Below are 27049 nucleotides of genomic sequence, written 5' to 3'. Positions count from 1 at the left end.
GAACCCCGAAAAAAACATCCGACCAGGAGCGTTGGGTTGCAGTGCATTGTGGGTAGGCGAGTCTTGTACATGATCATGTTCTGTCGGTTCATTTGCAAAATAAACCAGAGAGCACAACTCAGCTTTGATACAAAATGAAAGTAAAAATAAGACTGAGAAGATCAAAATAATTGTCAAAGCAGCATCAAAGTTGTTGAAAGAACTATCTTGGTACCGGGTGCAAGCTGTACTACGGAGAGTAGACGTGACGGAGTCATGTTACCACATTCCAACACCCTGTTAATGGTCCGGTGGAATGCCAGAAGTTTGATAGCAACCGAACATGAATTAAAGGGATATATTAAAAATATGAAAACTAAACCACGTATGATTTGTATTCAAGAAACAGGGCTGAAGCCAAAATTAAACTTTATAATAAAAGGATATATAACGATTCGTAAAGATAGGAATGAAGGGTAAAGAGGATGATGTGCCACATTTATCAAAGAAGATGTAGTCACGGGTAAAGAAACAGCAGAACCTTTAGCAAAAACATTTGTTAAAGTGCACGGTAATGATAATTTGAGAAATGTGGAAAAACAAAAGAGAGAAAAAACAATGAGTTTAAATATTGGGGAAATGATGGAAGACAACGTTAATAGCTTTACCAACACTATGGATATGACATTTTCTTTGAATGAAATGGTTCGAATTTTGAAAAAGGTTAAAAATACGTCACCGGGGAAAGACCTAGCGGGTTATCAAATGATCAAAAACTTAGGTGGCATCGTCAAAGAAGTGGTCTTGAAATGATATGACAGGATATATGAAGAAGGAGAATGACCGGCAGAGGGGAAAATTAGCGGTAACAATTCCAATATGCAAGTCAGGGTAAGACCCGGAAGAGGCAGGAAATTATAAATTTGGGGAAAAGTAATGGAAAAAAAAAAAGATTAATGAAAGACTAGTATATTATTTAGAGTCAAAAGAAATAATCAAAAAACTAACAAAGTGGTAAATAATGTTCAAGACTGGGGAACGGCTTGAGGTTTAAGATTCTCTGTTGGAAAGACAAAAGTCATACATTTTACAAAGACAAAAGTACCAAACAAGCTCCAAATAAAAACTCTAAGGTGAAAATATAGAAGAGGTACAAGTATTTAAATATTTAGGAATATGGTTTGATAAAAATATGAACTAGTCAACCCACATCAGCAAAATAGATTTGATTAGATTAGATTAGATAGTACTTTATTTATTCCTTCAGGAGTGTTCCTTCCGGAAAATAAAAAAATAGGGGAAAAAGTAAAAAGGTGTTAAATATAATGAGGTCTTTGAGGGGTAATGATTGGGGGGCTGATAGGTTAACGTTGAAAACAATACATGTATATATTTATAACTTTAATTCCATCTGTTATTGATTACGGATGCATTATTTACCAATCTGCTTCAAAAACATGACTTGGGAAAATAGACCGGATCCAGTCACAGGCTTTAAGGTTATGTTGTGGAGCTACTACATCAACCCTAGTGCCAGTATTACAAGTAAAAATGAACGAAAAACCTTTGGACAAGAGGAGAGATCAACTCTCAGCAGTTTATCGGGCAACTTTAAAAGGATCCAAGCAAGGATATCCGACTTGTCCAGTGTTACCAATCTGCCAAGAAAAAGAGAAAACAAAAAAGAATAGTTTTGGGTGGATTATAGGAGACATATGTAATAAAGTTAAAATTGACAATATTAAAGTTAGTCCTACAGTACCAATGCCTGCAATACCACCGTGGATGTTTGATAACCCAAAAGAAAACATGCAATTACTAAAGAATAGAAATTTAAATAGTTACCGGATAGAAAAATGGATTGAGATATGATATATACGGATGCATCAAAAACTATATAAAAAAAAATAAAGGTAAGAGCTGTAGCAGTTATCCCACAAGGAAACATAGTATTAAATAAAATAATCAGTGATAAACTATCTGTTTTTACGGGGGAATTGGTAGCAATTTATATGGCAGTTAACTGGATAGAGGAAAACAAAGCAAGGAAAGTAGTTGTGTGCTCGCAGTCCAACAGTGCATTGATGAGCATAAAAACATAGCATCAGAAACAAGACAAGATTTAGTTTATGAAATAGTTCAGGCAATCTATAGAATAAATAAAGCGGGAGGTGTGGTAACATTTCTTTGGGTTCCTTGGAAGATATTGTAGGATGGAATTCACAACACATAGGATATAAAGCATTATACACGTATTTAAAAAACATTGGGTTAAATAAAAGAATATAGAGTAGGGATCCATCTTGATCCACACTCCATTTCAACCAGAAGGTTGCTTGGCGGAAACAACCGCCCACCTCCGGAATCAGTCCCCGCCCATTCCCCTTAGGCGCGAAATTCATTTGAGCGAAAGACATTGGAATGAGAGGAGCTCTTTAAAGCTCCTGAGAATCTTAAAAAAGCTTACAGAAAACGAGAAAAACTTACAGCGGGTGCCTGTTGGACATTCACCGTCGTTTTCGATGATTTCCCCTCGGAGCAAGGATTCGATGTCTGGAGTCTTTGGCACAATCAAGCCTTCTCCTCTGCCTGGAACGGCCGTTGACGGACCCGCCAGCTTTAAGGGAGACCAGCGAGCCGGAGATGTAAGTAAATATATGTATATATGTATCGTATACCGCATGTTTTTTTTCTTGTAAAATGAGAATCATTTGACTCACCAGACTGCGATTGTGTTAAAACGATCGCGTTAGGATCTTACGGCAAATCCTCTATAAAACAAAATAATGAATACACACAATATTAAATAATTCGAAGGTTTAAACACACCTCGATAATCATCTTCCAACTTTGTAAGACTGTTTAAGCAAAGTTCATCGTCTTTCACTTCGTCGTCATCGGCTGGTAAAAAAAAAGTATTACAACGTCGTACAAGTGCAATGCTTTTAACGTTTAAATGCTTAAATGGAGTTAAACCAATGTCTAATAACATGGTAAAGCAGAGGTAATGGTGTGTGTGTGTGTGTGTGTGTGTGTGTGTGTGTGCGTGTGTGTGTGTATGTGTGTGTGTGTGTGTGTGCGTGCGTGCGTGCGTGTGTGCGTGCGTGCGTGTCCTGTTGATTCAAACGGTCATAAACATTTAAACTGTCAGATGGGAAGTCAGTAAAAACTGAACCCTCCTTTTGTCCCCCAAACTGACCTGTTGATTCAAACGACCGTAAAGACCAGTTGCTACGTGACACTGTGTTCTGCGATAGTTTTTTCCATCTGTTTAAATATGTTTTCGTGAGGTACGGAAGTTGTTTCAGTGCGTACGAATGTGTGTGTGTGTGTGTGTGTGTGTGTGTGTGTGTGTGTGTGTGTGTGTGTGTGTGTGTGTGTGTGTGTGTGTGCGTGTGTGCGTGCGTGTGTGTGTGTGTGTGTGTGTGTGTGTGTGTGTGTGTGTGAAGTGTGTGTGTGTGTGCGTGTGTGTGCGTGTGTGCGTGTCCACCAAAAACTTCCCAATCCACGGTAGATAACGATGAAAATATCGAGAAAGGGCTTCCGTCTCTTCTTTCTTTTAGCTGAAATAAGCAGATATCACCCATTTCGTATCTGAATACAAATCCAAAAGATCCCTCCATCCCTAACCCTTCCAAATCCCATTTCTCACGCAAAGACTCGGTCGGCGGCATCTGAATACGATTTAGAAACACTCGACTTTTTTGCGGAGCGTCAATGTAAGTTTTATTATTTTTATCAATCGAAACAGGCGTTTCACTAATCATGACCGAATCGAACAAAGTCTTTACGCTAACGTATAAAGCTCCAAATAATGACTAAGACAATGTCTAATAACATGGTAATAACAGTGCGTACGAATGTGTGTGTGTGTGTGTGTGTGTGTGTGTGTGTGTGTGTGTGTGTGTGTGTGTGCGTGTGTGTGCGTGTGTGTGCGTGTCCACCAAAAACTTCCCAATCCACGGTAGATAACGATGAAAATATCGAGAAAGGGCTTCCGTCTCTTCTTTCCTCCACCCTCTTCCTGGTTTAACCACTCCCACCGCAGGTCTTAACTCTGCCCTCTTTCTGTTTAAAACTCCACCCTCTTCCTGGTTTAACCACTCCCACCGCAGGTCTTAACTCCACCCTCTTTCTGTTTAAAACTCCACCCTCTTCCTGGTTTAACCACTCCCACCGCAGGTCTTAACTCCACCCTCTTCCGGGTAAGCCACACCCACTTGACCTTGACATTTGAACCTGACATTTGAACCTGACCTTTGACTTTGACCTTTGACTTTGACCTTTAACCTTGACCCCTCATAAATCATTAACCTTTGAACTTGACCCCTCATAAATCATTAACCTTTGACCTTGAGGGTCATAAATCATTGTTTTATGGGGGGTCATAAATCACTTTTGACTAAAGGTAGGGACTTAACTTCTCTTTTGCTCTATGAGCTCGACGCATGCGCCGATGCATCGGTGTTGCCGGACCCATCACTACTTCTTACGATACATTTTATCGTCTCCTAATGCAGTGGTTCTCAACCTTTTTTCAGTGATGTACCTCCTGTGAACATTTTTTTAATTCAAGTATCCCCTCATCAGAGCACAGCATTTTTGGTTGGAAAAAAAAGAGATAAAGAAGTAAAATACAGCACTATGTCAGCAGTTTCTGATTTATTAAATTGTATAACAGTGCAAAATATTGCTCATTTGTAGTGGTCTTTCTACAACTATTTGGAAAAAATATATAAAATTAACTAAAAACTTGTTGAAAAATAAATAAGTGATTCCATTATAAATTAAAGCTGCAAGCAGCGTTGGTCGGGTCCGCCTTTGGTCGCTGCCAAGCCCTGGTCTAAGTCAGACCTACATAAAAGTCTTTGTTTCATGTCTCTACAACATTCCGTACAGAAGTTACAAACAGTTTCGTCTGGGTTTTTTCTTAGGGGGCGTTAGAGCGCAATTTTGATTTTTGGGGTCTGATTTTTTATTAGATGGATATTTTAGCCAGTCCTGATGTGTGTGTAAAATTTGGTGCGTATTGAAGCATGTTAAGGGGGTCAAATTACAGATTGGCGTTTCTGGATGTTGTTGATAAATGACTTTCGTTTTGCATAGTAGAGCTTTAACTTGCACTTTGAAGCATTTGAAGGGGGTCAAATTACAGCTCAAATAGGCAAAAATGACATCTTTTAGGAAACTTTGCCCAGGGGTTCTTTGAAGGCGCTTGAAATCAAAACCGGAGCAGTAATCAAAACTCTTTCAATAACTTTTAATCAGAAGGGTTCAAACTCTCTCCTGTGCGAGTTTGAAGCCGAAACGACAAACGAGCTCAGAGGAGATAACGTTTGAAAAAAGGTGACGGATGTTTACAAAACTTTTATTTTGAAGGGGTAAAGATTTCTACACATAGAAGTAATCATCAACATAAAGTGCCCTCTTTGGGGATTGTAATAGAGATCCATCTGGATTCATGAACTTAATTCGAAACATTTCTTCACAGAAAAAGAAATCTTTACCATCAATATTTATCCCAGCTGCACATGGGCTGAAGGCAGGTTACACCCTGGACAAGTCACCACTTCCTCACAGGGTCAACACAGACAGTGTGTTGATTATCAGCCCAATTCCCCAACTCACACACACACACATGCACTCAAATGTAACTGTAGAGGAACAATCGCAATGCAGTGGGCTAAGCACACATGTACATGTGAGCATGTTTGTGCTTCGAAAGCTGTAAACCTGAAGTAAAACATTGTCATATTTATTTTATTTTGAATGCACTAGTTAAATACAGTAAGTTTAAAGTGTGGTCTATTGGTGCAACCCTGGGTAAAATCTTTGATTTGAAAGCACTGATTAAGTACAAAGAGTTTAATGAGTTTTTCGTACTCCCCAGCATCCGTCTGAAGAGCTTGAACTCCAATACGGACACGTCATCGTTGGCTCGGAAAGTGGTGGAAGAATGTCATTTGATTCACACTTCTAAACTCAACGAAGTTGAACAACTACTCTTCTATCTCCAAAACCGCAAACAGACAAATGGTAAAAAAAAGATGAATTGTTGCCATCCTACTACCAACTTTTCACAATAAACACAACTGCGATACAATCATCCAACCCCTTAATGATGGCCATTTTTCCCTTTTTTTTGTCTTCCACAGATGACCAAGACAAAAAACGTATCTCCCCAAGAGATTTTGCACCTTATGCAGGCGTCGAGGTAATGATTAGCGGAGGTTTGTTTAAACAGAAAGAAAAACATAATTAGAATTAGATATGACAATTTGTGGAGAAATTGTGTGTAAAAGTGGAAGCTGAACTAAAATGCTGTCAAAAATACGTGGAGAGCCTGATTTTAAATGCAGATGAACTTAAAACAGAAATAATTATATGACTCTAAAATGTAAACTTGCAAAATTAGCTCAGAAAGCTAACCAGCAAACATTATTTTTGCTAACAGTTAGCATGTGTTAAATACAAATATATCACTTTGAGGTAAACACCTGCAAATATTTAAAAAAAAAGCAATGTAGCATGTTAACAATTAGCATGTGTTAAATACAAAGATATCACCTTGAGGTGAACACCTGCAAACATTTTTTAAAAAGCAATGTAGCATACTAACAGTTAGCATGTGTTGATGACCAACTTATATGACTGTGAGCTGTAGACCTACAAAATTAGCTAAAAAAAGGCCCTAAGTTGCTAATGATAGCAACATAGCAAGTAAATGTTAACACTTAAACAGTTAGCATGCATTGATGATCAAGTCATATGATTCTGAAGTGTACACCTACAAAATTAACTAAAAAAACAACAACACACTGTTAGCAAGCTAGCAAATAAATGTTAGCATGCTAGCAGTTAGCATGTGTCAAGTACAAGGTTAGACCGACCATACGTCCTCTTTTCTGGGGGGTTTGTTAAATATCTCAAATGTCCGGCGTTTTGAGTCAGGGTTGCGTGTATTTTCAATGTACGTACAGGGTTAAGAAGGGGTTAAAAAACAAAACAAACTGTGAAGGTGTGTGCACGCAGCAGAATTGTGAGGGAGGGGCAGAGACAGAGAGAGCGAAATAGTGGATTGATTGATAATCAAGGCATACTTTGTCAACAGCTATACAGGTCACACTGAGGGTGGCCGTTTAAACAACTTTAACACTGTTACAAATATGCGCCACGCTGTGAACCCACACCAAACAAGAATGACAAACACATTTCGGGAGAACATCCGCACCATCCATCCATCCATCCATCCATCTCTACCGCTTATTCCCTTTTGGGGTCGCGGGGGGCGCTGGCGCCTATCTCAGCTACAATCGGGCGGAAGGCGGGGTACACCCTGGACAAGTCGCCACCTCATCGCAGGGCTAACACAGATAGACAGACAACATTCACACTCACATTCAAACACTAGGGCCAATTTAGTGTTGCCAATCAACCTATCCCTAGGTGCATGTCTTTGGAAGTGGGATTGAAGCCGGAGTACCCGGAGGGAACCCACGCATTCACGGGGAGAACATGCAAACTCCACACAGAAAGATCCCGAGCCTGGATTTGAACCCAGGACTGCAGGAACTTCGTATTGTGAGGCAGACGCACTAACCCCTCTTCCACCGTGTAGCAGAGGGGTTAGTGCACACCGTAACACAAAATAAAAACAGAAGAACAAATACCCAGAAGCCCTTGCAGCACTAACTCTTTCGGGACGCTTCACCCCCTCCCCACATAAACCCCGATTACGTCACATCAAATATTCCACTTTGAAAAATAATTTTGGTGGAAGATTTTACATATTTTGTGTGTTTGCCATAAAGAAAACAGTTTTGTTTGACAAAAAAGGCAGAAAACAAAAAAACAACATAAAAAAAAAACGAAAACATTTTGAAATGAGGAATACATCGGAAGTTGATGTGTACTCCAGAGATTTAAGCATTAAATATAAAATGTATGTATGCCCTGGCACACCATTATCTTCATTTAATGACCGAAGCAAAACACTTTTTACACTAAAATAAATACACCTACAACTAGAAAAAACAACCAGCAGTGGTAAAGTTTAGATCCATGAAGGAAAGAAGAAAGTGAATGAATGTTTATAACTGAATACATTTAAATATGCATACAAGTTTGTCTTCTTTTTTTAATTATTTCTTTTAATAAATTAAGTAACGCTTATGACAACCTTTTTCCAAAATGCAATAGAGAATGTAAGATATAACAGGACAATGCATACCTGTATCATTTGTTTTCAAAACGCTTACAAAAAAGTGGAACCCCAAAAATTTACTGTGGGACCCCATTTTTATGACTTGATGGGGTCCCTGGGAGCCCATTTTGAAAATCCCTGCTGTCAACAGAGGAGAAAAAAATATTTATTTAAATAAATATATTATTTATAAAGCAAGTTCAAGTATCATCGGCAAATTTTCACCTAGTCCAAGCCTTGGCGTGCATATACGTGTCCTCTTTTTGGGATTTCAGAATATGGTCAGCCTATACAAGGTTATCGCTCTGAAGTGCACAAGCGGCTGCAAAATTTGCTAAAAAAACAACACCTGCCAAAATTAGTTAAGTGTTATCATACTAATGTCTGCGAGGAAAAGCCAGTCAAAACATGGCCAAAACAAAATGATATATTTTTATAGTAACTTTATTTTTACGGGAGACAGAATATCAACTAAAAACACAAAATGTTGAATATGAATCCAACAACATCATCGCTAATGTCATATATAGAGGTGTGTTGTGCTATTTCTCTCACTAAAATCCCTCTTGGCATGTTTGCAACCTTTCCAAACAATTACAACAAACTACAAGTACGAGAAACGTGAGCTCTAAGGTTGATAACACTTTCCGCACCCAAGTACTAAATCAAATTGTGTATTCAATATAAAATACAAATTGATCATAATATTTCTTTAATGTTATTTTACTACATTACGTATTTCTGTTAAAATACATCTATTATAAAAACAAAACAATGTACTGTTTACCTACTAAGTTAGCAGGAATCCAACACTTATTTTCCCCACTGCAGTGATTGCTAAGCGGTCTCCTGTTTGGACAGTTAAGAGTTTTTCTTTGTTTTCAGCTCAACGAGGAGGCAAGCATCAACAGCATCGATGAATATTTGGAGCTGCTGTATGAGGACATCCAGGAGAAAATCAGAGGAGCCACGCTGATCTTTCAACTGGCCCGCAACCCCGACAATTTAGAAGAACTCAAACAGAATGGTACTTCAGAAAAAGCATGTTTTCATTTGCTCTGTCCATCTATCCATTTTTCTATCGCTTGTCCCTTTTGGGGTCGCGGGGATCCTGGAGCCTATCTCGGCTGCATTAGGGCAGAAGGCGTTGTATACATTGGACAAGTCGCCACCTCATCGCAGAGCTAACACAAATACACAAAACAACATTCACACAATTTAGTGTTGCCAATCAACCTATCCCCAGGTGCATGTCTTTAGAGGCGGGGGTAAGCCGGAGTACCCGGAGGGAACGCACACAGTCACGGGGAGAACATACAAACCCCACACAGCCTGGGATTGAACTCAGGACCTTCGCAGTCATGATTTATTACGTCAAAGTAGGAATGGGAACCGTTCACATTTCAGCCAATACAGTAACAATTCCCGGTACCTTAGAATCGATACCAGTAATCAACAGTACAACTTTTCAGTACTTTTGTGTGTTAATAATTGTTAATTAAAATGTTAGTTAAAATTTTTATTTTTTATTTTTAACATGATAAAATGAGCTGATTATAACTGCTGTATCAATTTTGTATATCTTGTTTTGTTGTAACATTTCTAAGTGTCATTTATAGTTTCAAGTCCAAGTTTATGGTGTTAGTTCGTCCGTCCAGTCTTTGATTTCTAGCATTTTGTAAGTTAGTTGCGCCCTGAAAAGTGTTAATACTGTAAGTATTGTACTTATTGCGTAATACTGTTTCACTGTAACGTGCATCTTTTCATTAACAAATTGGAGATGTTGAAGTCTCCATGTAAAATCGCTAATCCTAATCAGTAGCATCTCAACAGCAAAGCAAATAGATATTGGCACAAAGCGAGCAAATTTTTGGAAAAGTGTAGCCTTACTCAATTTATCTTGGAGCATTTGAGTAAGCAACCGGGCATGATTTTTGTATCCCTTTAATTTAGGTAGCCCGGGATTGCAGATGGAAATTAGCTATTAAGCTATAATGTGGTACATATCGGTCTTTGAGCTTAATGTTCTCGTGCATTGTCCCTTCAAATAAAGACTAAACTAAACTAACCCAGTTATCGTAACATGGCAACGTTGGGTTTTACGTGAATCCGTATCTGATAGGACCGACGGGATTCAGTGGGTGCCAAAAATGTACCGGATTCAATACCCATCCCTATGTTCAAGTGCTGTATTTTTAAAAACATATTGTTTAACTGTTAACTAATCATATGTCTCTACAAATTGGAGTTTTTCGGTCATTCAACTCTTTTTTTGTACAGTGATTAAAAACGATATTTTTCATATTAAAAGATTGAACTCACTTTTAGCCTGCCTATTTTGAGGTTTGTATTACTCAAATAGTATTTTTATGGTCTATAAACCTAATTGTAATGATATATTATGTATGCCAGTCGTATTTTTTTCTATTTTGCATTATTTGATGGAGAAATGTATTTCAGAAAAAGCATCTGTTTTAAATGATTAAATGTTATCGGTTGTAATTGTTGTAATATGTATCGTTTAATAGAGATGGCTCTATCAGCGTTGGCTCGAGTTCTGAGGGAAGACTGGAAACAGAGCGTGGACCTTGCAACAACCATCATCTGCATCTTCTTCTGCTTCTCCAGGTATTTATTTGGAACATGTTCAAACTTCACAAGCACACATTTTTGCTCAATCAATCCAAAAACATAGCTTCTCCGGTCGCACCCCTGTGCTATAAGCATAAACAACAAGTAAGGATCTCTACTTTGTCCCATTGGAGGAGAGCTTGAATTGATTAGATATAACCAAAAACACGCATCAAAGTCTCCAAAACATTACATAGTAATAGCAGGCAAAGTGATGGTCAAAGATGCAGACGCCATAGAAAAAGGAAATAAAGTATACCATATTCGTCGGAGTATAAGTCGCTCTGGAGTATAAGTCGCACCTGCCGAAAATGCATTATAAAGAAGGAAAAAAACATGTATAAGTCGAACTGGAGTATAAGTCGCATTTTTGGGGGAAATTTATTTAATAGAACCCAACACCAAGAATAGACATTTGAAAGGCAATTTAAAATAAATAAAAAATAGTGAACAACAGGCTGAATAAGTGTACGTTATATGACACTTAAATAACCAACTGAGAAGCTGCCTGGTATGTTAACGTAACATATTATGGTAAGAGTCATTCAAATAACTATAACATATAGAACATGCTATAAGTTTACCAAACAATCTGTCACTCCTAATTGCTAAATCCCAGTAAATCTTATACGTCTAGTCTCTTACTTGAATGAGCTAAATAATATTATTTGATATTTTACGGTAATGTGTTAGTAATTTCACACACAAGTTGCTCCTGAGTATAAGTCGCACCCATGGCCAAACTGAAAAAAAACTGCGACTTATAGTCCGAAAAATACGGTATATATTTGCTTAAACGTTGTAGCAAAACAAAACTTACATAATGACTTATTGACTCATGGAAGTCTAATTCTGTCTTTTAGTTTTTCCCAGTTCCATGGACTCGTAACACAGTTCAAGATCGGAGCCCTGTGTATGAACATCATTGAACATGAGCTGAAGAGACACGATCTGTGGCAAGAAGAGCTGCAAAGGAAGAAGAAGGCCTATATCCTTTTCAAAAGAGATGCAGTGCAGAACAAACATCCTCTAAAAATAAAGTTGCCTAGAATTAATAAGTTTTGTCATGCAATGATGGATCTTTGGTAATGTGATCGATTGTGTGCCTTGACTGCTTTTCACATGAAGAGTTATCCGAGAACCAGAATCTGAAGAAGGAGCATGAAAAGTGTTTCAAGAAGTATCAAAGCCTTTTGACCAAACAGGAGCAGCTTCTCAGAGGTGGGAAGAATCTCAGTGTTTGATAATGATGATGCAAGACGCAGGAAATGTTACTTCGGACTTGCAGTTATGGACAGCTAACAGATTGAGACCACAAGTCATCTCATAGCTTTGTCTACCTTTATCGTGACCCGGGTTTATATCACACAAGACTTGATTCTGCAGTCATTCTTTTACATTGTGCACACAAATGCAACCAGCTTACTGTATGTTAGTTTTATATACATTATATTGTGTTGAACCTGCCTTTTTAATATACATTTAATGCTAATTTCCAGACGTTTGGGTTAATTTTCACCTTTGTGTGCAGTTTCTCTGTGTCTGCTGTTGAACCTGGCCGAAGACACCCACACTGAACTGAAGATGAGGAACAAAAACATAGTCCAGATGCTTGTGAAGATTCTTGACAGGAAGGATGAAGAGCTGCTGCTGGTAGTTGTCTCCTTCCTCAAGAAACTCTCCATCTTCTTGGAGAACAAGAACGACATGGTGAGCGATAAAAGGACTGGGGACACATTATCCATGTGAAGTGAAGTGAAGTGAAGTGAATTATATCTATATAGCGCTTTTCTCAAGTGACTCAAAGCGCTTTACAAAGTGACACCCAATATCTAAGTTCCATTTAAACCAGTGTGGGTGGCACTGGGAGCAGGTGGGTAAAGTGTCTTGCCCAAGGACACAACGGCAGTAACTAGGATGGCACAAGCGGGAATCGAACCTGCAACCCTCAAGTTGCTGACACGGCCACTCTACCAACCGAGCTATGCCGCACCCTTGTGTATCCCTTTCTAACTGTGATCAATGAAATGAGTCCAAATTCACAAGTTTTTTTTGTAGATGATGTTACATATGTACCACATGATGTCCGTACATCAGTTGAGGAAAATGGGTAAATTACATTAATATCATCCTGTAATTTGATTGTGATATTGTTATTCATTCCATCCTCTGATAGATTAAAAATTAGCACAAAAAAATTTAAATTTTTCCAGACTCAATTCCACCTATTATGATAAACATGATCACATCATTTATTCAGGAAGTATAGATGACAACTGAAGATAGAATACTAGTAACTGCAATATAAAAAAAAAAACCTTTATAAAAACGTTATGATTTTTATATTTTCAGTGTTCTTTTTCTATTTTTAACTGAAGAAAACAATCTGAATTTGTCTTTATTTTTAAGTTATCATGCTGTGATTTTACCTGAAAATAAGTCTTCTCAACCAAAAATTTGACAACCCTTTGCTGCAAATTATTTATTTTTTATAAATTATTTTTTATTTGAGAATTGTATTCATTCATCAATTACTTGTCTCTAGTTTTCAGTCTCAGTAAGGCCGAGCGAAGTATGCCCCAAACCAAAACGATGACGTGCAGTTACAGCTTGTGTCAAGTTATATTTCTCTGAAAATAAACACGTGTATTCAGAGACTAAGATCATCTGTTGTCCACAGGCAGAAGTGTTTGCAGTTGAGAAGCTGTCCCAGCTTGTTCCGTGCGAGCACGAGGACCTCCTGAGCACCACATTACGCCTTCTACTCAACCTTTCCTTTGACACTACTCTACGCAACCAGATGGTCCAAGCTGGTCTGATTGCCAAACTCTCTTCACTGCTCGGTAATATGTCCAAAAACTCCCTTGTGATCGTGTTGAGGCTCAATCAGATAATCACTATCGAGTTATGTACATACAATACATCGTTCATCTTTTGGGTAAATCTGTAATGAGGTATCAAACCGTTCATAATCAAATTTACATTAAGTGTAAACACTTTTATAAAGTGGCAGGTAATATTTTCCATGTCGTCATTTCAACTTAATAAAGCGGGCTTGGGTCTGTTGTTTGTTCCAGCTGACGAGGGCCAGAGACAACTCAGCATGTGCATTCTGTATCACATCAGCATGGAGGACAGGTTCAAGTCCATGTTTGCCACCACAGACTGCATTCCACAGGTAGGACCTGACTAAATATACACCACCACCACCACCACCACATGTAGACAGGCAACCAAGCTGGGCTGATTATTGGCGTCGATATTTGGCATTATGGTATTAGGTATCAGCCTTTTTTTTTTTTTTTTTTTTCTAACAACAGGATTACATCAGCACAGGGATGCCCATTACGTCAATCGCGAGCTACCGGTCGATCGTGGAGGGTGTGTCAGTCGATCGCAAACCAAGCATTAAAAAAATAAACCTAAAAATTTGTGATCATCAATCTTTACTACGACGTCACTTTCGTCACTTGATTGACATTCACGGCACGGCTTCTGAGATGACGCTGGCTGCTGCCAGATCATCCATCCATCCATTTTCTACCGCTTATTCCCTTTTGGGGTTGTGGGGGGCGCTGGCGCCTATCTCAGCTACAGTCGGGCGGAAGGCGGGGTACACCCTGGACAAGTCGCCACTTCATCGCAGGGCCAACACAGATAGACAGACAACATTCACACTCACATTCACACAATAGGGTGATCATTATTAAGAAAACATGACCAAGAGGAAGGCGAGAAACACTTTTTATTTCAACACTCTCACGCCGTACCTGCTGTCAAAACCCTCAAGACAGACTGCACAGTTGCTGTCTTCACAATAAAATCCCTGCCTCATCCTGCCTGTGCAAACAAAATAAGAGTCTCAGAAAGCTAGCGTGCACAAGTTAGCAAGCTACGGAGTTGGCCGTCACTGTATTTCTTGCAAAATGTATAAAAACGAGTATGGAAGCTGGACAAATAAGACGCCAAAAACTAACCACTTTCATGTGGCATTGGACAGAGAGGAGGACTTTTTTCTCCTCCATTCGAAAATGTGGACGTTATCAGCACCGCTGTCTGATTCCAAACAATGCAAGTCATCAGAATCGGGTAATACACCAACTTATATTCTTGTCTTCATGAAACAGAAAAAAATCTATACGGGTTAACATGCTTGTGTTATCATTAAACACCTTTAATGTGTTAACAAAAACATCTCTTTCATAAATAATTAAATATAAATTATATATTTGAATGAGGTAGATTCCTTCAACTCGGTCAATTGAAAAGTAGCTCGCCTGCATCAGCAGGTATAATACATTAATATATACCTTCCGTCCGTTTTCTACCGCTTATTCCCTTTTGGGGTCACGGGGGGCGCTGGCGCCTATCTCAGCTACTATCGGGCGGAAGGCGGTGTACACCCTGGACAAGTCGCCACCTCATCGTACCAATATTTAGTATTTTTTTTTTTAATTAGTGAAGTAAGCCAATTTGCCCTAAATGAGTAAAGAGCACATAAGAAGCTGTGGGACCTACCTGACATTTAAAGGGTTCCTTAAACATTGGTTAAAGTCATGCTCCCATAGAGCAGGGGTCGGCAACCCGCAGCTCCGGAGCCGCATGTGGCTCTTTAATCTCCCTCCCCCCCCGATTTTTCCGGATTTCAGTGCCTCTCCCAGAGATTTCCCTCCTGGGGTTAACATTCTCCTATATTCTCCCGGACAACAATATTGAGGGCGTGTCGTGATGGCGATGCCTTTAATATCCTCTAAAACTTGTTGTCGCGCCCGCTTATACACCATGCTATTTACGTGCCGGCCGGTCACATGTAGTATGCGGCCTCTGACAACGCACGTAAGTGACTGCAAAGGCATACTTGCTCAACAGCCATACAGGTTACACTGAGGGTTGTGATATTAACAATTTTAACACTTTTACTTATATGCGCCACACTGTGAAACCACACCAAACAAGAATGACAAACACATTTCGGGAGAAAATACGCCCTGTAACACAACATAAACACAACAGAACAAATACCCAGAATCCCATGCATCCCTATTTGTTCTGTTCTGTTGTGTTACAGGGCGGATGTTCTTCCGAAATGTGTTTGTCATTCTTGTTTGGTGTGGGTTCACAGTGTGGCACATATTAGTAAGAGTGTTAAAGTTGTTTATATCACAACCCTCAGTGTAACCTGTATGGCTGTTGAACAACTTTGCCTTACAGTCACTTACATATGTCTGCAGAAGCCACATAAACCATGTGACCGGGCTGGTAAGCTGTTTGTACATGTTGCCGAGGTCGCTTAAGGTAGTGCCATCATGGCACGCCCTTATTATTGCTGTGTGGGTAAAAATCAGCAGGCGTTCGATAGAATAGTTGCTTTGAGATTCGGGAGTCTCCCGGAAAATTTGGGAGGGTTGGCAAGTGTGATGTTGCCAAGAAGCATTCATATAAAACCCGCGGGTAGCACTAACATTAAATTTCATATAAAAGGTGCAAAGAAGAAAAAAAAATCTGTATGCAGTGTTATTTCAATATAAATGTCAAAAGAGTTTTGTGGCTCCCATTGTTTTCTTTATTTTGGGAAACGGGTCAAAATGGCTCTTTGAGAGGTAAAGGTTGCCGACCACTGCCATAGAGGAACCTCTCCTTGGAAACTCTATTTTACAACTCGGGTTATTTGTACCTGTGTTGTTATTGTTTGTCTGTTGGTTCCATGGTGTCTGTGTTTTTCTGCCTGCCTTAGGACAATGGATGCAATTTAGCTTTTGTGCTAATTCCAGCATATTTAGATTGAAGCTGTTTTCTTGCTGGCAGTTTTTGTCCTTTCCTGGCGTCTTACTGGCCCTGTTTTGTTTATCTTTGCAACTGCAGCGATAGTGTCTGCTCGACAAGCCTCCGCCCCCAATACTTACACGGTGAACTCGTTAAAGGAGCGGCGCGAGTTTAATATTTGATTCAATCAAATAACACGACAGATATGTATGGACATATAGACAAAAAAAATATACCGTATTTTTCAGACTATAAGTCGCAGTTTTTTTCATAGTTGGGTGCGACTTATACTCAGGAGCGAGTTATGTGTGAAATTATTAACATATTACCGTAATATATCAAATAATATTATTTAGCTCATTCACGTAAGAGACTAGACGTATAAGACTTCATGGGATTTAGTGATTAGGAGTGACAGATTGTTTGGTAAAGGTATAGCATGTTCTATATTTATAGTCATTTGAATGACTCTTACCATAATATGTTACCTTAACATACCAGGCACCTTCTCAGTTGGTTATTTATGCGTCATATAACGTACACTAATTCAGCCTGTTGTTCACTATTCTTTATTTATTTTAAATTGCCTTTCAAATGTCTATTCTTGGTGTTGGGTTTTATCGAATAAATTTCCCCCAAAAATGCGACTTATACTCACTGTTTAAAAGGGCGGCAGCCGTGAACGTCGGAAAGAGAGGTTGAGAAACAACGACAGAACAAGAGGAAGCGTATGCAACACGGAAGAGAGCGAGAGCAAGAGCAAGAGGCAGACGACGCAGGCGACTGAAAAGAAACCCGACAAAGACTTTTCTTATTACAAATAAAAGAACGTCAATACTGCTCAGTCATGTCCTTCCTTTGTGGTCCCTGGAACCTGCATGACGGTGAGAGTCGTCCACAATTTGGCGCCCAACCTGGCGCCAAATTGAGCAGTGTTGACTTTCTTTATTTTCTAATAAGAAAACTCTTTTTCGCGTTTCTTTTCAGTCACCCGCGTCGTCTGCCTCTCGCTCTCTTCCGGGTTGCATGCATCTAGTTCCGTCGTTGTTTCTCCACCTCTCTTCCCGACGTTCACGGCTGCCCCACTTTTAAACAGTGCGAGAGGATTCATTAATCGTATCCAGGTGCCCGATCCACGCACCTGATCTCGATTGTGGCGTTGTTCCCGGCACGCCTCGCCTCGCCGCTCGCTCGCCATCCCCGCCTCCATCTTGGGCCGGGCTCCAGCGTGCCCTGCCTCTCTGTCGGACTGTCAGCTCCGCCTCTCCACAATCGCCATTACTCATCGTTTCAGTGCTTGTGTTTACTACTCCAACGCCAAAACACAAAAATCAGAAGAAAAAAAAAATATATATATATATACTGTATCACCTTGTTACATCATATTACTCAATCATCTGCACTTGATACAACACATGTACTAGATGAAAAATCTAAATTGGTCTCTTTCAACCTGTTCCCAACAGCTGATGAAGATGATTTATGAGTTTGGCGAACACAAGATGGATTTTGAGCTCATCTCGTTGTGCATCAACTTAGCTGCCAATAAAAACAATGCCCAAGTCATGTGTGAAGGTATGAGGTTACATTTATGTCTGACTTTATACGCCACCTTCTCTCACGCTTCTTTTTTTCTTGTCTTCTTGCTTAGGGAATGGCTTGAAGATGCTCATGAAACGGTCCGCGAAACTGAAGGACGTTCTGGTGATGAAGATGATCAGGAATATTTCCCAGCATCATGGCCCTACTAAAAGCTTATTCTTGGTCAGTATTTAAACTCAGGACACAATGTGTCTCTTATCAAATGTTTTTAGTAAATTAGCTGGCACACATGTTTAATGTTAAAAAAAAAACATTTAGCTTTTTTATTTGTGCTATTGATCCATGTCCCTCTTGTGCCTGCTGACAGGACCATGTTGGAGACTTGGCTGCCCAGATCAGTCAGGAAAAAGCTGAAGAGTATGTGATCGAGTGCTTGGGAACTCTGGCAAATCTTACCATTCCTGACCTAGACTGGGCCCTGGTTCTTAAAGAGTACAACTTGGTGCCTTACTTGAAAGACAAACTTAAACCAGGTAGGACACCGATTTCGTTGTGACCGCGTAGTATCTCTTAATCATGTCGTTGCAACTGTGGCTCCGTTCACACTGCAGGGTTGGATGTCCAGTTTGGATTGTTTTGTCAAATCCCATCACTGTATTTTCTGGACGATAGGGCGCATGGGTATATAAGCGCACCAATTAAATATGACAAGAAATAGTATTTTTCCATATCATTGCCGCACCGGACTATAAGCCGCAGATATATACATAGTGAAATTAATTATTTACACAGAAATATTCTGTAAATGTTTATTTACATACCTTAACTCATGGGTGTCAAACTCCGACCCCATTTGGCCCTTGAAGCAATAACAAATTAACATTAGAGATGGCCCGCCGGTATTATAGGGTGGCGGTGACGCTGTAACACCGCATTCACTCATACTTGCCAACCCTCCCTATTTTCCCGGGAGACTACCGAAGTTCAGTGCCCCTCCCAAAAATCTCCCGGGGCAACCATTCTCCTGATTTCCAACAATATTGGGGGCGAGCGTCAAAGGCACTGTCTTTAGCGTCCTCTACAACCTGTCGTCACGTCCGCTTTTCCTCCATACAAACAGCGTGCCAGCCAGGCCACATGATATACACGGGTTGTGCACACACATAAGTAAATGCAACGCATACTTGGTCAACAGCCATACAGGTCACACTGAGGGTGGCCGTATGAACAACTTTATCATTGTTACAAATGTGCGCCACACTGTCAACCCACACCAAACAAGAACAACAAACACATTTCGGGAGAACAACCGCACAATAACACAACATAAACACAACAGAACAAATACCCAGAACCCCTTGCAGCACTAACTCTTCCGGGACGCTACAATATACACCCCCCCACAACCCCACCCACCTCATTGTTTAATTTATTAGCCTGTGGAAAAAGTTAATGTTGATATTTAAGTCATAAGGCTGCAAATAGAAAAGAGGCATTAAATGTATGATTGGCCGTGCGTAACCCGAGGGTCCCTGGTTCAAATCCCACCTAGTACCAACCTCGTCACGTCCGTTGTGTCCTGAGCAAGACACTTCACCCTTGCTCCTGATGGGTGCTGGTTGGCGCCTTGCATGGCAGCTCCCTCCTTCAGTGTGTGAATGGGTAAATGTGGAAGTAGTGTCAAAGCGCTTTGAGTACCTTGAAGGTAGAAAAGCGCTATACAAGTACAACCCATTTATCATTTATTTAATATACTGTTGATTTTTTTTCCGTTTGTTTTTGGAAAGTTGATTTTGCACTGTTAAGTTATATATGCGTTGCTTGTTCCATATTCAGTGTAAATCAAATCAGTGTAGCAAACTGAGCAATAATTAACGTTTTATTCATGCACTTTCTCTTGCTACGTCAAGGCTTGAATGTTTGATTCATTTATTATTGTTATTTTATTTTCAAATGTATTATTAGCCTGTGGAAAAAGTTTATTTTGATATTTACCTCAGAAGGCTGCAAATAGAAAAGAGGCATTCCATTTTTATTTAAATTTCATTTGACATGCCATTGATGTGTTGAATTATTATTATTTCAAGCTCGATTTTGCATGTCACTATAAAGTCATATAAGCCATGCTTGTTCAATATTCAATGCAAAACTTGTTTGGGTCCCTATTAAAAGGTTAATTTGTTCAACTTTGGCCCGCGGCTTTGTTCAGTTTTAAATTTTGGTCCACTCTGTATTTGAGTTTGACATCCCTGTCTTAACTGTTTCCAAACGGTGTCTGTAACATGGCAGTAAAACGGCGGATCAAACAAAACAAAACATCATCGTGGACCCACTGGCTAAATAGACTCAAAAACTCCACGGTGATGTTTTACTAAGTTTACTGAGGAATTTGTAAAAAAAAACCTAAAACAATGCCATTGTAAGTTAATAATACTAACATAGACACTCGTCAACGTGTTAGCGTATTAGCTAATGCTAACAACGCTAGCTTTATTACATTACGATAGCACTGTCGTCAACTGACCAAAAACTGTTTTTATCACCTCAGATATATTTCCAGAGTGAGAAATTTGCTGTCAAATTTGGATCTGGAAATGATAATTCACGCGTTCATTTCGTCTGCTATTGACCATAGCAATTCTCTTTTCAACAAGTCAAAGCTAAAGAGACTTCAGACTGTACCAGATGCAGCTGCCAAACTTTTGACCAGTGCACCCAGAACAGCCCATAATACCCCCATTTTATCCAGTCTTCATTCGCTTCCAGTCAAATTCCATATGAGTTTTACATTTTGGTCCTGACTTTCCGTGCGTTGCATGGTGGGGCCCCTCAGTACATCACTGACTTGTTAAGCCCCTACTCTTCAGGGCGTAGCCTCCGGTCTTCAAAAGATCCCAAAAACTCATTTTAAAACCCGTAGAGACCTGGCATTCCAGATTATAGCTCCCAGACTCGGGAACAACTTGCACTAGGCCCTCCGTGATCTTGACTGTTTTGACACTTTTAAGAAATATTTGAAAACTTCTCTTTTTAGTAAAGCTTGTAGTTAATGCACCTTTTAACTTTTTTAACACTTTGTATCATTTTTATGATGTTGCCCCTGTTGTTTTAATTGAATTGTTGTTTTACTTCACCTTTGTTTTGTACAGCGCTTTATGATTTTATCTGTGAAAAGTGCTTTATAATAAGAAATGACTTACATACTTATGTACAAATATGCATGAAAACATTCCTACAGACATCACAACTCATACAAATTAGTAAGTATGAATTGTTTTAGTTATATTGTAAAACTTGCAGACGTTGCTTGGATTGATCAATGCAGTTAATGCATTAAAAGAGTAAGGACGTTCTCATCTTTCTCATCTCATCTCACCTGCAGTGAGCAAATTCGTCCAAAAGATGGCGCCTTAGATCAAACAATGACACACCTTTTTAGTGTCCCTGCTTGAGTTTGAACATAAAACATTATGGACGTTAGCGAAGAAAAATCCATAAATTAGCCGCAGGGTTCAAAGCGTAGAAAAATGATGCGGCTTACAATCTGGAATTTATGGTATTTATTTTTGCCACTGTCTATTTCGGGGCAGAATTATGACACTCATCCTCATTTGATGGTGTATTGGTCTGATGAACTCGACCGAAGCGCTCAGACTTTAGTCACATTCCATACATACCCGATTTGTATCCACATATAATAAAGGCTTGGGTCGGATAATGAAAATTCTAAATTGTACTGTTCAGACAGACATGGAAAAAAACAAATCGGAATTGACCTGCAGTGTGAACAAGGCTTATAACATGTCTCTTCCACGTCAATTGCAGTCCAATTTTTTCCAATGGTTATGGTTTAAATGTATTTCGAACATGCTATACGGATGGGTGAGGTTTTACTGTACTTTTATCACATTTGGATGGATTTCTTTTAGGAGGAAAATGTATAACATTTTTTGTTGTTGTTTTTTTAAGTCACATTTTTAGGCGCATTTGCGATTAAATTTGTCGCACCGTACAGCACTGACAGGGCGGGGCGTCAAAGCGATGGTAGGAACATTATTTCCAGAATGCATTTTCTCTATTTAACAACGAACAGGATAAAACAATAACAAACACACTTTACTGATTAATCCGTGGCTCATTCACCTTCCCTGCTTTGCGCTCCAGTGCGCACGTCCACTCTGTCACATGCGGCAGACATGGAGAGACAGAGAAGAAAGTCCTTTGGGGCACAAAGCAGATGAGGCAGCAGGAGAAAAACATTTGCATGGATTAAAAAAAGGGTTTTGAAAGTTGTTTTAAAAGAGACAGTTGGTATGTTCGTGCATCAAAAGGACGCTTGTAAATGTCCCATCGGCTAAAGCTACTACCAGTAAAACGGCCGGTAACTGTTGTCTTCACACTGTCTACCCATCTGTATGTTGGGTACCCAATGAGGATATGATTCAAAACTAAAATGTTATTTTTTTATATGTGGGTTGACTGCTGTATTTCTGGAACCTCTTTAACACAAAGTCCATGTCGTTCAGGTGTGAGGATGGAGTCAGAGACGAGAAGAGAGAGAAAGAATCAGGACAGACAGGGGAAGGTGACAGGTTGGTCTAAGATGGAAGTGTAGCAACAGCCACTTGACACCGACTGATTCTTTTTTAATAACATTATTATTTGATAGAGGTGATCACCTGCCAGCATACGTGTAGTGGTACTTCGGTTAACGTAGATAATCTGCTCTGGAATTGCGAACATCATGCAAAACATCCGTTAACCAAAGCTAGTTATCTTTCCGAGAGCAATGTAAATCTAAATGATCTGTTTTACACCCAAACATGATAGCACAAAACACTTTTTGTATACATATTTAGTTACAGCTTTAAGGAAAACTGCACTTTTTAAAAATGTGCACATCATTCACAATCCCTACGTGAGACAAGCACACATTTGTCTCTTATTTTCATGCATTCTAAATTGTAAATAAACACTAGCAATAGGTGGCTAACAATGCATGTAAAGGGGTTTCATGTATTATTGGATGTTTTTTTAGAGGGCTTTATAGGCGGAATAGATGACTCCTATTTGCTACATTGTTAGTCGGGCTGTGAATCTTTGGGCACCACACTATTTGATTCAGAATCGGTTCTCAATTTAAAATGATTCTTGATTCAAAATCAATACTTTTTATTAACATTGTGTGCCAGTTCTATGATTCCTACATAAAATAGATCAACAGCTGTGATAAATTTCTATATCACTTAAAAGAAAACTGCTTTTGTTTAATAAAATTCTTCCCAAATATTTAGTAAAGTCAATTACAAATAAGGCAACAAAAGAAGTATCCAACATTTATATTTTCTAAAGTAAATCTGTATAGCAGATATGATCATCTACATCAATAATAGGATTTTCCTGAGTGGCTGGACGGGAGTTTGTAAAATAAATTTAAAAATATATATATATATATAATATATATTTATTTATTTATATATAATAGATATTTAATTGTTTTTAATCGATTAAGAATCACAAGAAAATAGGAATTGTGATTCATTTGAAAATCTTTTTTTTTTGGACACACCCAATTGTTAGCCGCCTTCTAGTAGTGTCGTATTTTACAAATTAGAATGCAATAAAAACAGAAAACCCTATGTATTCTTGTCTCACATATAGATTGTTAAATATAAGCAACAATTCTTAAAAAAGTGCAGTTCCTATTTAACATGCAGAAAAAACAACACGAAAATAACAAAAAATTGGCTAGTGAAAAGGAAAAAATATATATATTTGGCATCTTTTTTACCTTCATTGAGGACTTGTAGACTACAAAGTGTGGATACGGGAGGGCTAGGAGGGAATTGTTGTTTGGAGGTTTTAACGGATCCTGTTGCACGTGCCCCTAACCCCTTAATTACACCGAACGTTGTCCGCCAACACTCACCAGCTGCGCATGCGCCCTGTAATGTGTCTCTGAAAGCAGGTAGCAAACAGAGTCGTACTGTAATGTTTGGTATAAGCAGTACTATGGAAATGCTAGCCCTGGGTTTTGATATGACTGCAATATACCGTAAGTATGGATACGTTTTTGCCTCATCCCTCACTTAAAGCGTGAGTGAAGAATGCACCACTAGATACAGTATTATCTGCTCACAGATACTACCCGGTGGTTGTTTGAGCACGCTGCAGTTAGTCCTGCATCTTCCCACTACTTATTGCTTCAGTCCCATGCAGGATTCTCACAGGAATGAGGCAAAAACTAACCCATCAGACTGTGCTGTAAAGTAAAACCCATTCAGGACATTAATATTGTCCGTGTGGCTTTTAGCTTCTGTTTTTGACTTCACATCAGGTGCTGCTGAGGATGATTTAATCCTGGAAGTGGTCATCTTGATCGGCACCGTGTCCATGGATGACTCTTGTGCAGCCATGTTGGCAAAGTCTGGCATCATTCCCGCTCTCATCGAACTGCTCAATGGTGAGGATCCCACTCGACACAAGCTTAGAGACTAGAAATACACACAAACATTCCTTTGTCTATTAGCCAGAGGTGTGGACTCCACTCACAATTTTGATGACTTTTGTCCTCCACTTGACAATATCACAAAAACGTGCAACATGAATCATTTAGGACTTGATTCAGGCTTTAGTCTGATGACTAGAAAAAAACGTGTGTGTTCAGTCCGTCAGTGTCAGTCAATTTTCTTTTGATGAAGAATCAAGTGAAGGTACTGAATTCTTGCTTACATTTAGATTATATTTGGAATATTAATGGAATCATTGAATTTTGTCACAGCAAAAAGCAAAAGTTGAGAAGTGACAATGGAGGGAAGACACTTTTCCATCACTATTTGCTCTATGTCTTTAAGAGGGATTTCTGCTGGGATCATGACATCAACCATATAAAAGTGAAATGAAAACAGGGAAGGAAGTACAAAAGGTCAACTAAACAAGTGTGATACTGGGGGGAGAATAATGGAGAGTAACAAACGGTAGGAGTCCTAAACAAAATGGACTTAACCTCTTAAGGCCCAAGCTGTTTGTTTACATGCTTTTATTAATTTATTTTTGCTATTTGGGCTTATTAGACCCTAATTAGAATAAAAACTAAGAATCATCTTTTTATACGATGAACTTAGTCCATAAGTACACAAACGTTTACTTCATGTGGTAGTGACATGCTAATTCTTATTTTGACACTTTTTTCCCCACATTCCATTGTATGTTGAACTCTTCCGACACCACCAGATGGCAGTATAAGTGTCCACATAAGCGGCCATAAGACCCCAATTAGGTAGTGATTCCTCCATGCATGCAAAACTTAAGAAACAACTTCTCTCATTTATTTCGATTTTATATCGATCATAGTATTACAAAATGTATTTAAAAATAAAACCATGTGTATAGTTGTGTGTGTATATATATATATATATATATATATATATATATATATATATATATATATATATATATATATATATACACTGTATATAGACATGTATGTATGTATATTTATATATGATTGTGTTTGTGTGTATGTATAGACATGTATGTATGTATGTATGTATATATATGTATATATATATATATATATATATTTTTTTTTTTTTCAGTTTAATCTTATTTATTTTCAGAATCAGTTTTTAAAAAGGTTGTCTTAAAAAGTTAGGTCCTCTCCTTGGTTAAATGCTGCACGTATACTGTATGTCATATATCAGCAGCCAAGAAGAGCTTTGGTATCATGTAATCTGCTTTAAAATTTTTTTATAATTTTTATACCAAACGATATGTTGCATGCATCGGTTTAAATGAAAAATCTTGGTTAATCGAGTCAAATCGTCACCTCAAGAATGGGGATCGAATCGTAAGTGGTTATAGGAATCCCAGCCCTAATAAATATGTCCTTAAACAAAACTATATACAGCAGGACTAGCTTCTGCAAGAATGACTGGAAACCGGAATCTTGGTCAGTCAAAGCATGCGCAAGGAAATGAATCATAACTTGTGCATATTATTATGATTTTCATGGTAATAAATAAATAAATGGGTTGTACTTGTATAGCGCTTTTCTACCTTCAAGGTACTCAAAGCGCTTTGACACTACTTCCACATTTACCCATTCACACACACATTCACACACTGATGGAGGGAGCTGCCATGCAAGGCGCCAACCAGCACCCATCAGGAGCAAGGGTGAAGTGTCTTGCTCAGGACACAACGGACGTGACGAGATTGGTTCTAGGTGGGATTTGAACCAGTGACCCTCGGGTTGCGCACGGCCACTCTCCCACTGCGCCACGCCGTCCCTTTATTGTCAACACCACAACACATTTAAAAAAATCTACTTCCTTTAATTCATGCAGTGATCAAAATAAATCAATGGAATGTTTAATAGAAAAAAATATATATGGGTTTAGCTATCTTTTTCGGTATACATATAGTTGGAGAAATATTTATTTTTCAAAAATATATAGTAATTGACAGCCTCTGAACCTTCAAGATTTGAAGACTATCTGTAAAAAAGAGTGGAAAAAAATCCCTTCTAAGATGTGTGGCACCTTGCTCAACAACTTTCTCTCCTACTGAATATTGTTTACTGTATGTACCACCCAACAAGGCACCTTCACACCTTAAATTAGATAAAGCTCTTGGGTCTATTGTACTCTTTATAGCCTCTGCTGTGTTGACGGATGAGTACTTATTGAAGAGGTGCAAAATGGATGCATTGCTGTTTGTGATTTTTAGCCCAGCAGGAGGATGATGAATTTGTCTGCCAGATTGTCTACGTCTTCTACCAAATGGTCTTCCACAAAGCTACCAGAGATGTCATCATCAAGGACACGCGTATCCTTCTTAATGATCACCTTTTTGACTCTGCACCAAAATTTCTCTGTCTATTCCTTTTTGGCTCCGACTACTTTGACATTTCTCAACACCTTCAAACGT

General features: G+C 38.9%; 1 protein-coding gene and 1 long non-coding RNA gene across 5 annotated transcripts in view; one reads left to right on the top strand and one right to left on the bottom strand.

Moving 5' to 3' along the window:
* Positions 1–27049, top strand: part of kifap3a (kinesin-associated protein 3a) — a 47109-nt gene that overhangs the window by 11195 nt on the left and 8865 nt on the right. Inside the window, exons 3-17 of one of the 4 annotated variants that reach the window (XM_061883243.1) lie at positions 5870–6015; positions 6135–6193; positions 9068–9209; positions 10711–10810; positions 11677–11803; positions 11938–12034; positions 12345–12523; positions 13494–13656; positions 13891–13991; positions 18043–18151; positions 18228–18340; positions 18486–18651; positions 22645–22710; positions 24456–24581; positions 26849–26947. In XM_061883243.1, coding sequence (XP_061739227.1) covers positions 5870–6015; positions 6135–6193; positions 9068–9209; positions 10711–10810; positions 11677–11803; positions 11938–12034; positions 12345–12523; positions 13494–13656; positions 13891–13991; positions 18043–18151; positions 18228–18340; positions 18486–18651; positions 22645–22710; positions 24456–24581; positions 26849–26947 — 1793 coding nt within the window. Of the gene's footprint in view, positions 1–5869; positions 6016–6134; positions 6194–9067; positions 9210–10710; positions 10811–11676; positions 11804–11937; positions 12035–12344; positions 12524–13493; positions 13657–13890; positions 13992–18042; positions 18152–18227; positions 18341–18485; positions 18652–22644; positions 22711–24431; positions 24582–26848; positions 26948–27049 lie in introns of all 4 variants that reach the window. The other 3 variants (XM_061883242.1, XM_061883244.1, XM_061883245.1) reach the window with 3 other exon arrangements.
* LOC133540554 (uncharacterized) lies at positions 1372–3026 on the bottom strand. Its single transcript, XR_009803657.1, has 2 exons — positions 2467–3026; positions 1372–1637 (listed from the first exon to the last, which is right to left on the bottom strand). It is a non-coding gene; the product is annotated as an uncharacterized LOC133540554 (long non-coding RNA).

This window comes from Nerophis ophidion, linkage group LG22 (genome assembly GCF_033978795.1).
Source record: "Nerophis ophidion isolate RoL-2023_Sa linkage group LG22, RoL_Noph_v1.0, whole genome shotgun sequence".
NCBI classification, from domain to species: Eukaryota; Metazoa; Chordata; class Actinopteri; order Syngnathiformes; family Syngnathidae; genus Nerophis; species Nerophis ophidion.
The sequence above is the reverse complement of the archived record's forward strand: the minus strand, read 5'-3'. Positions and strand labels throughout refer to the sequence as shown.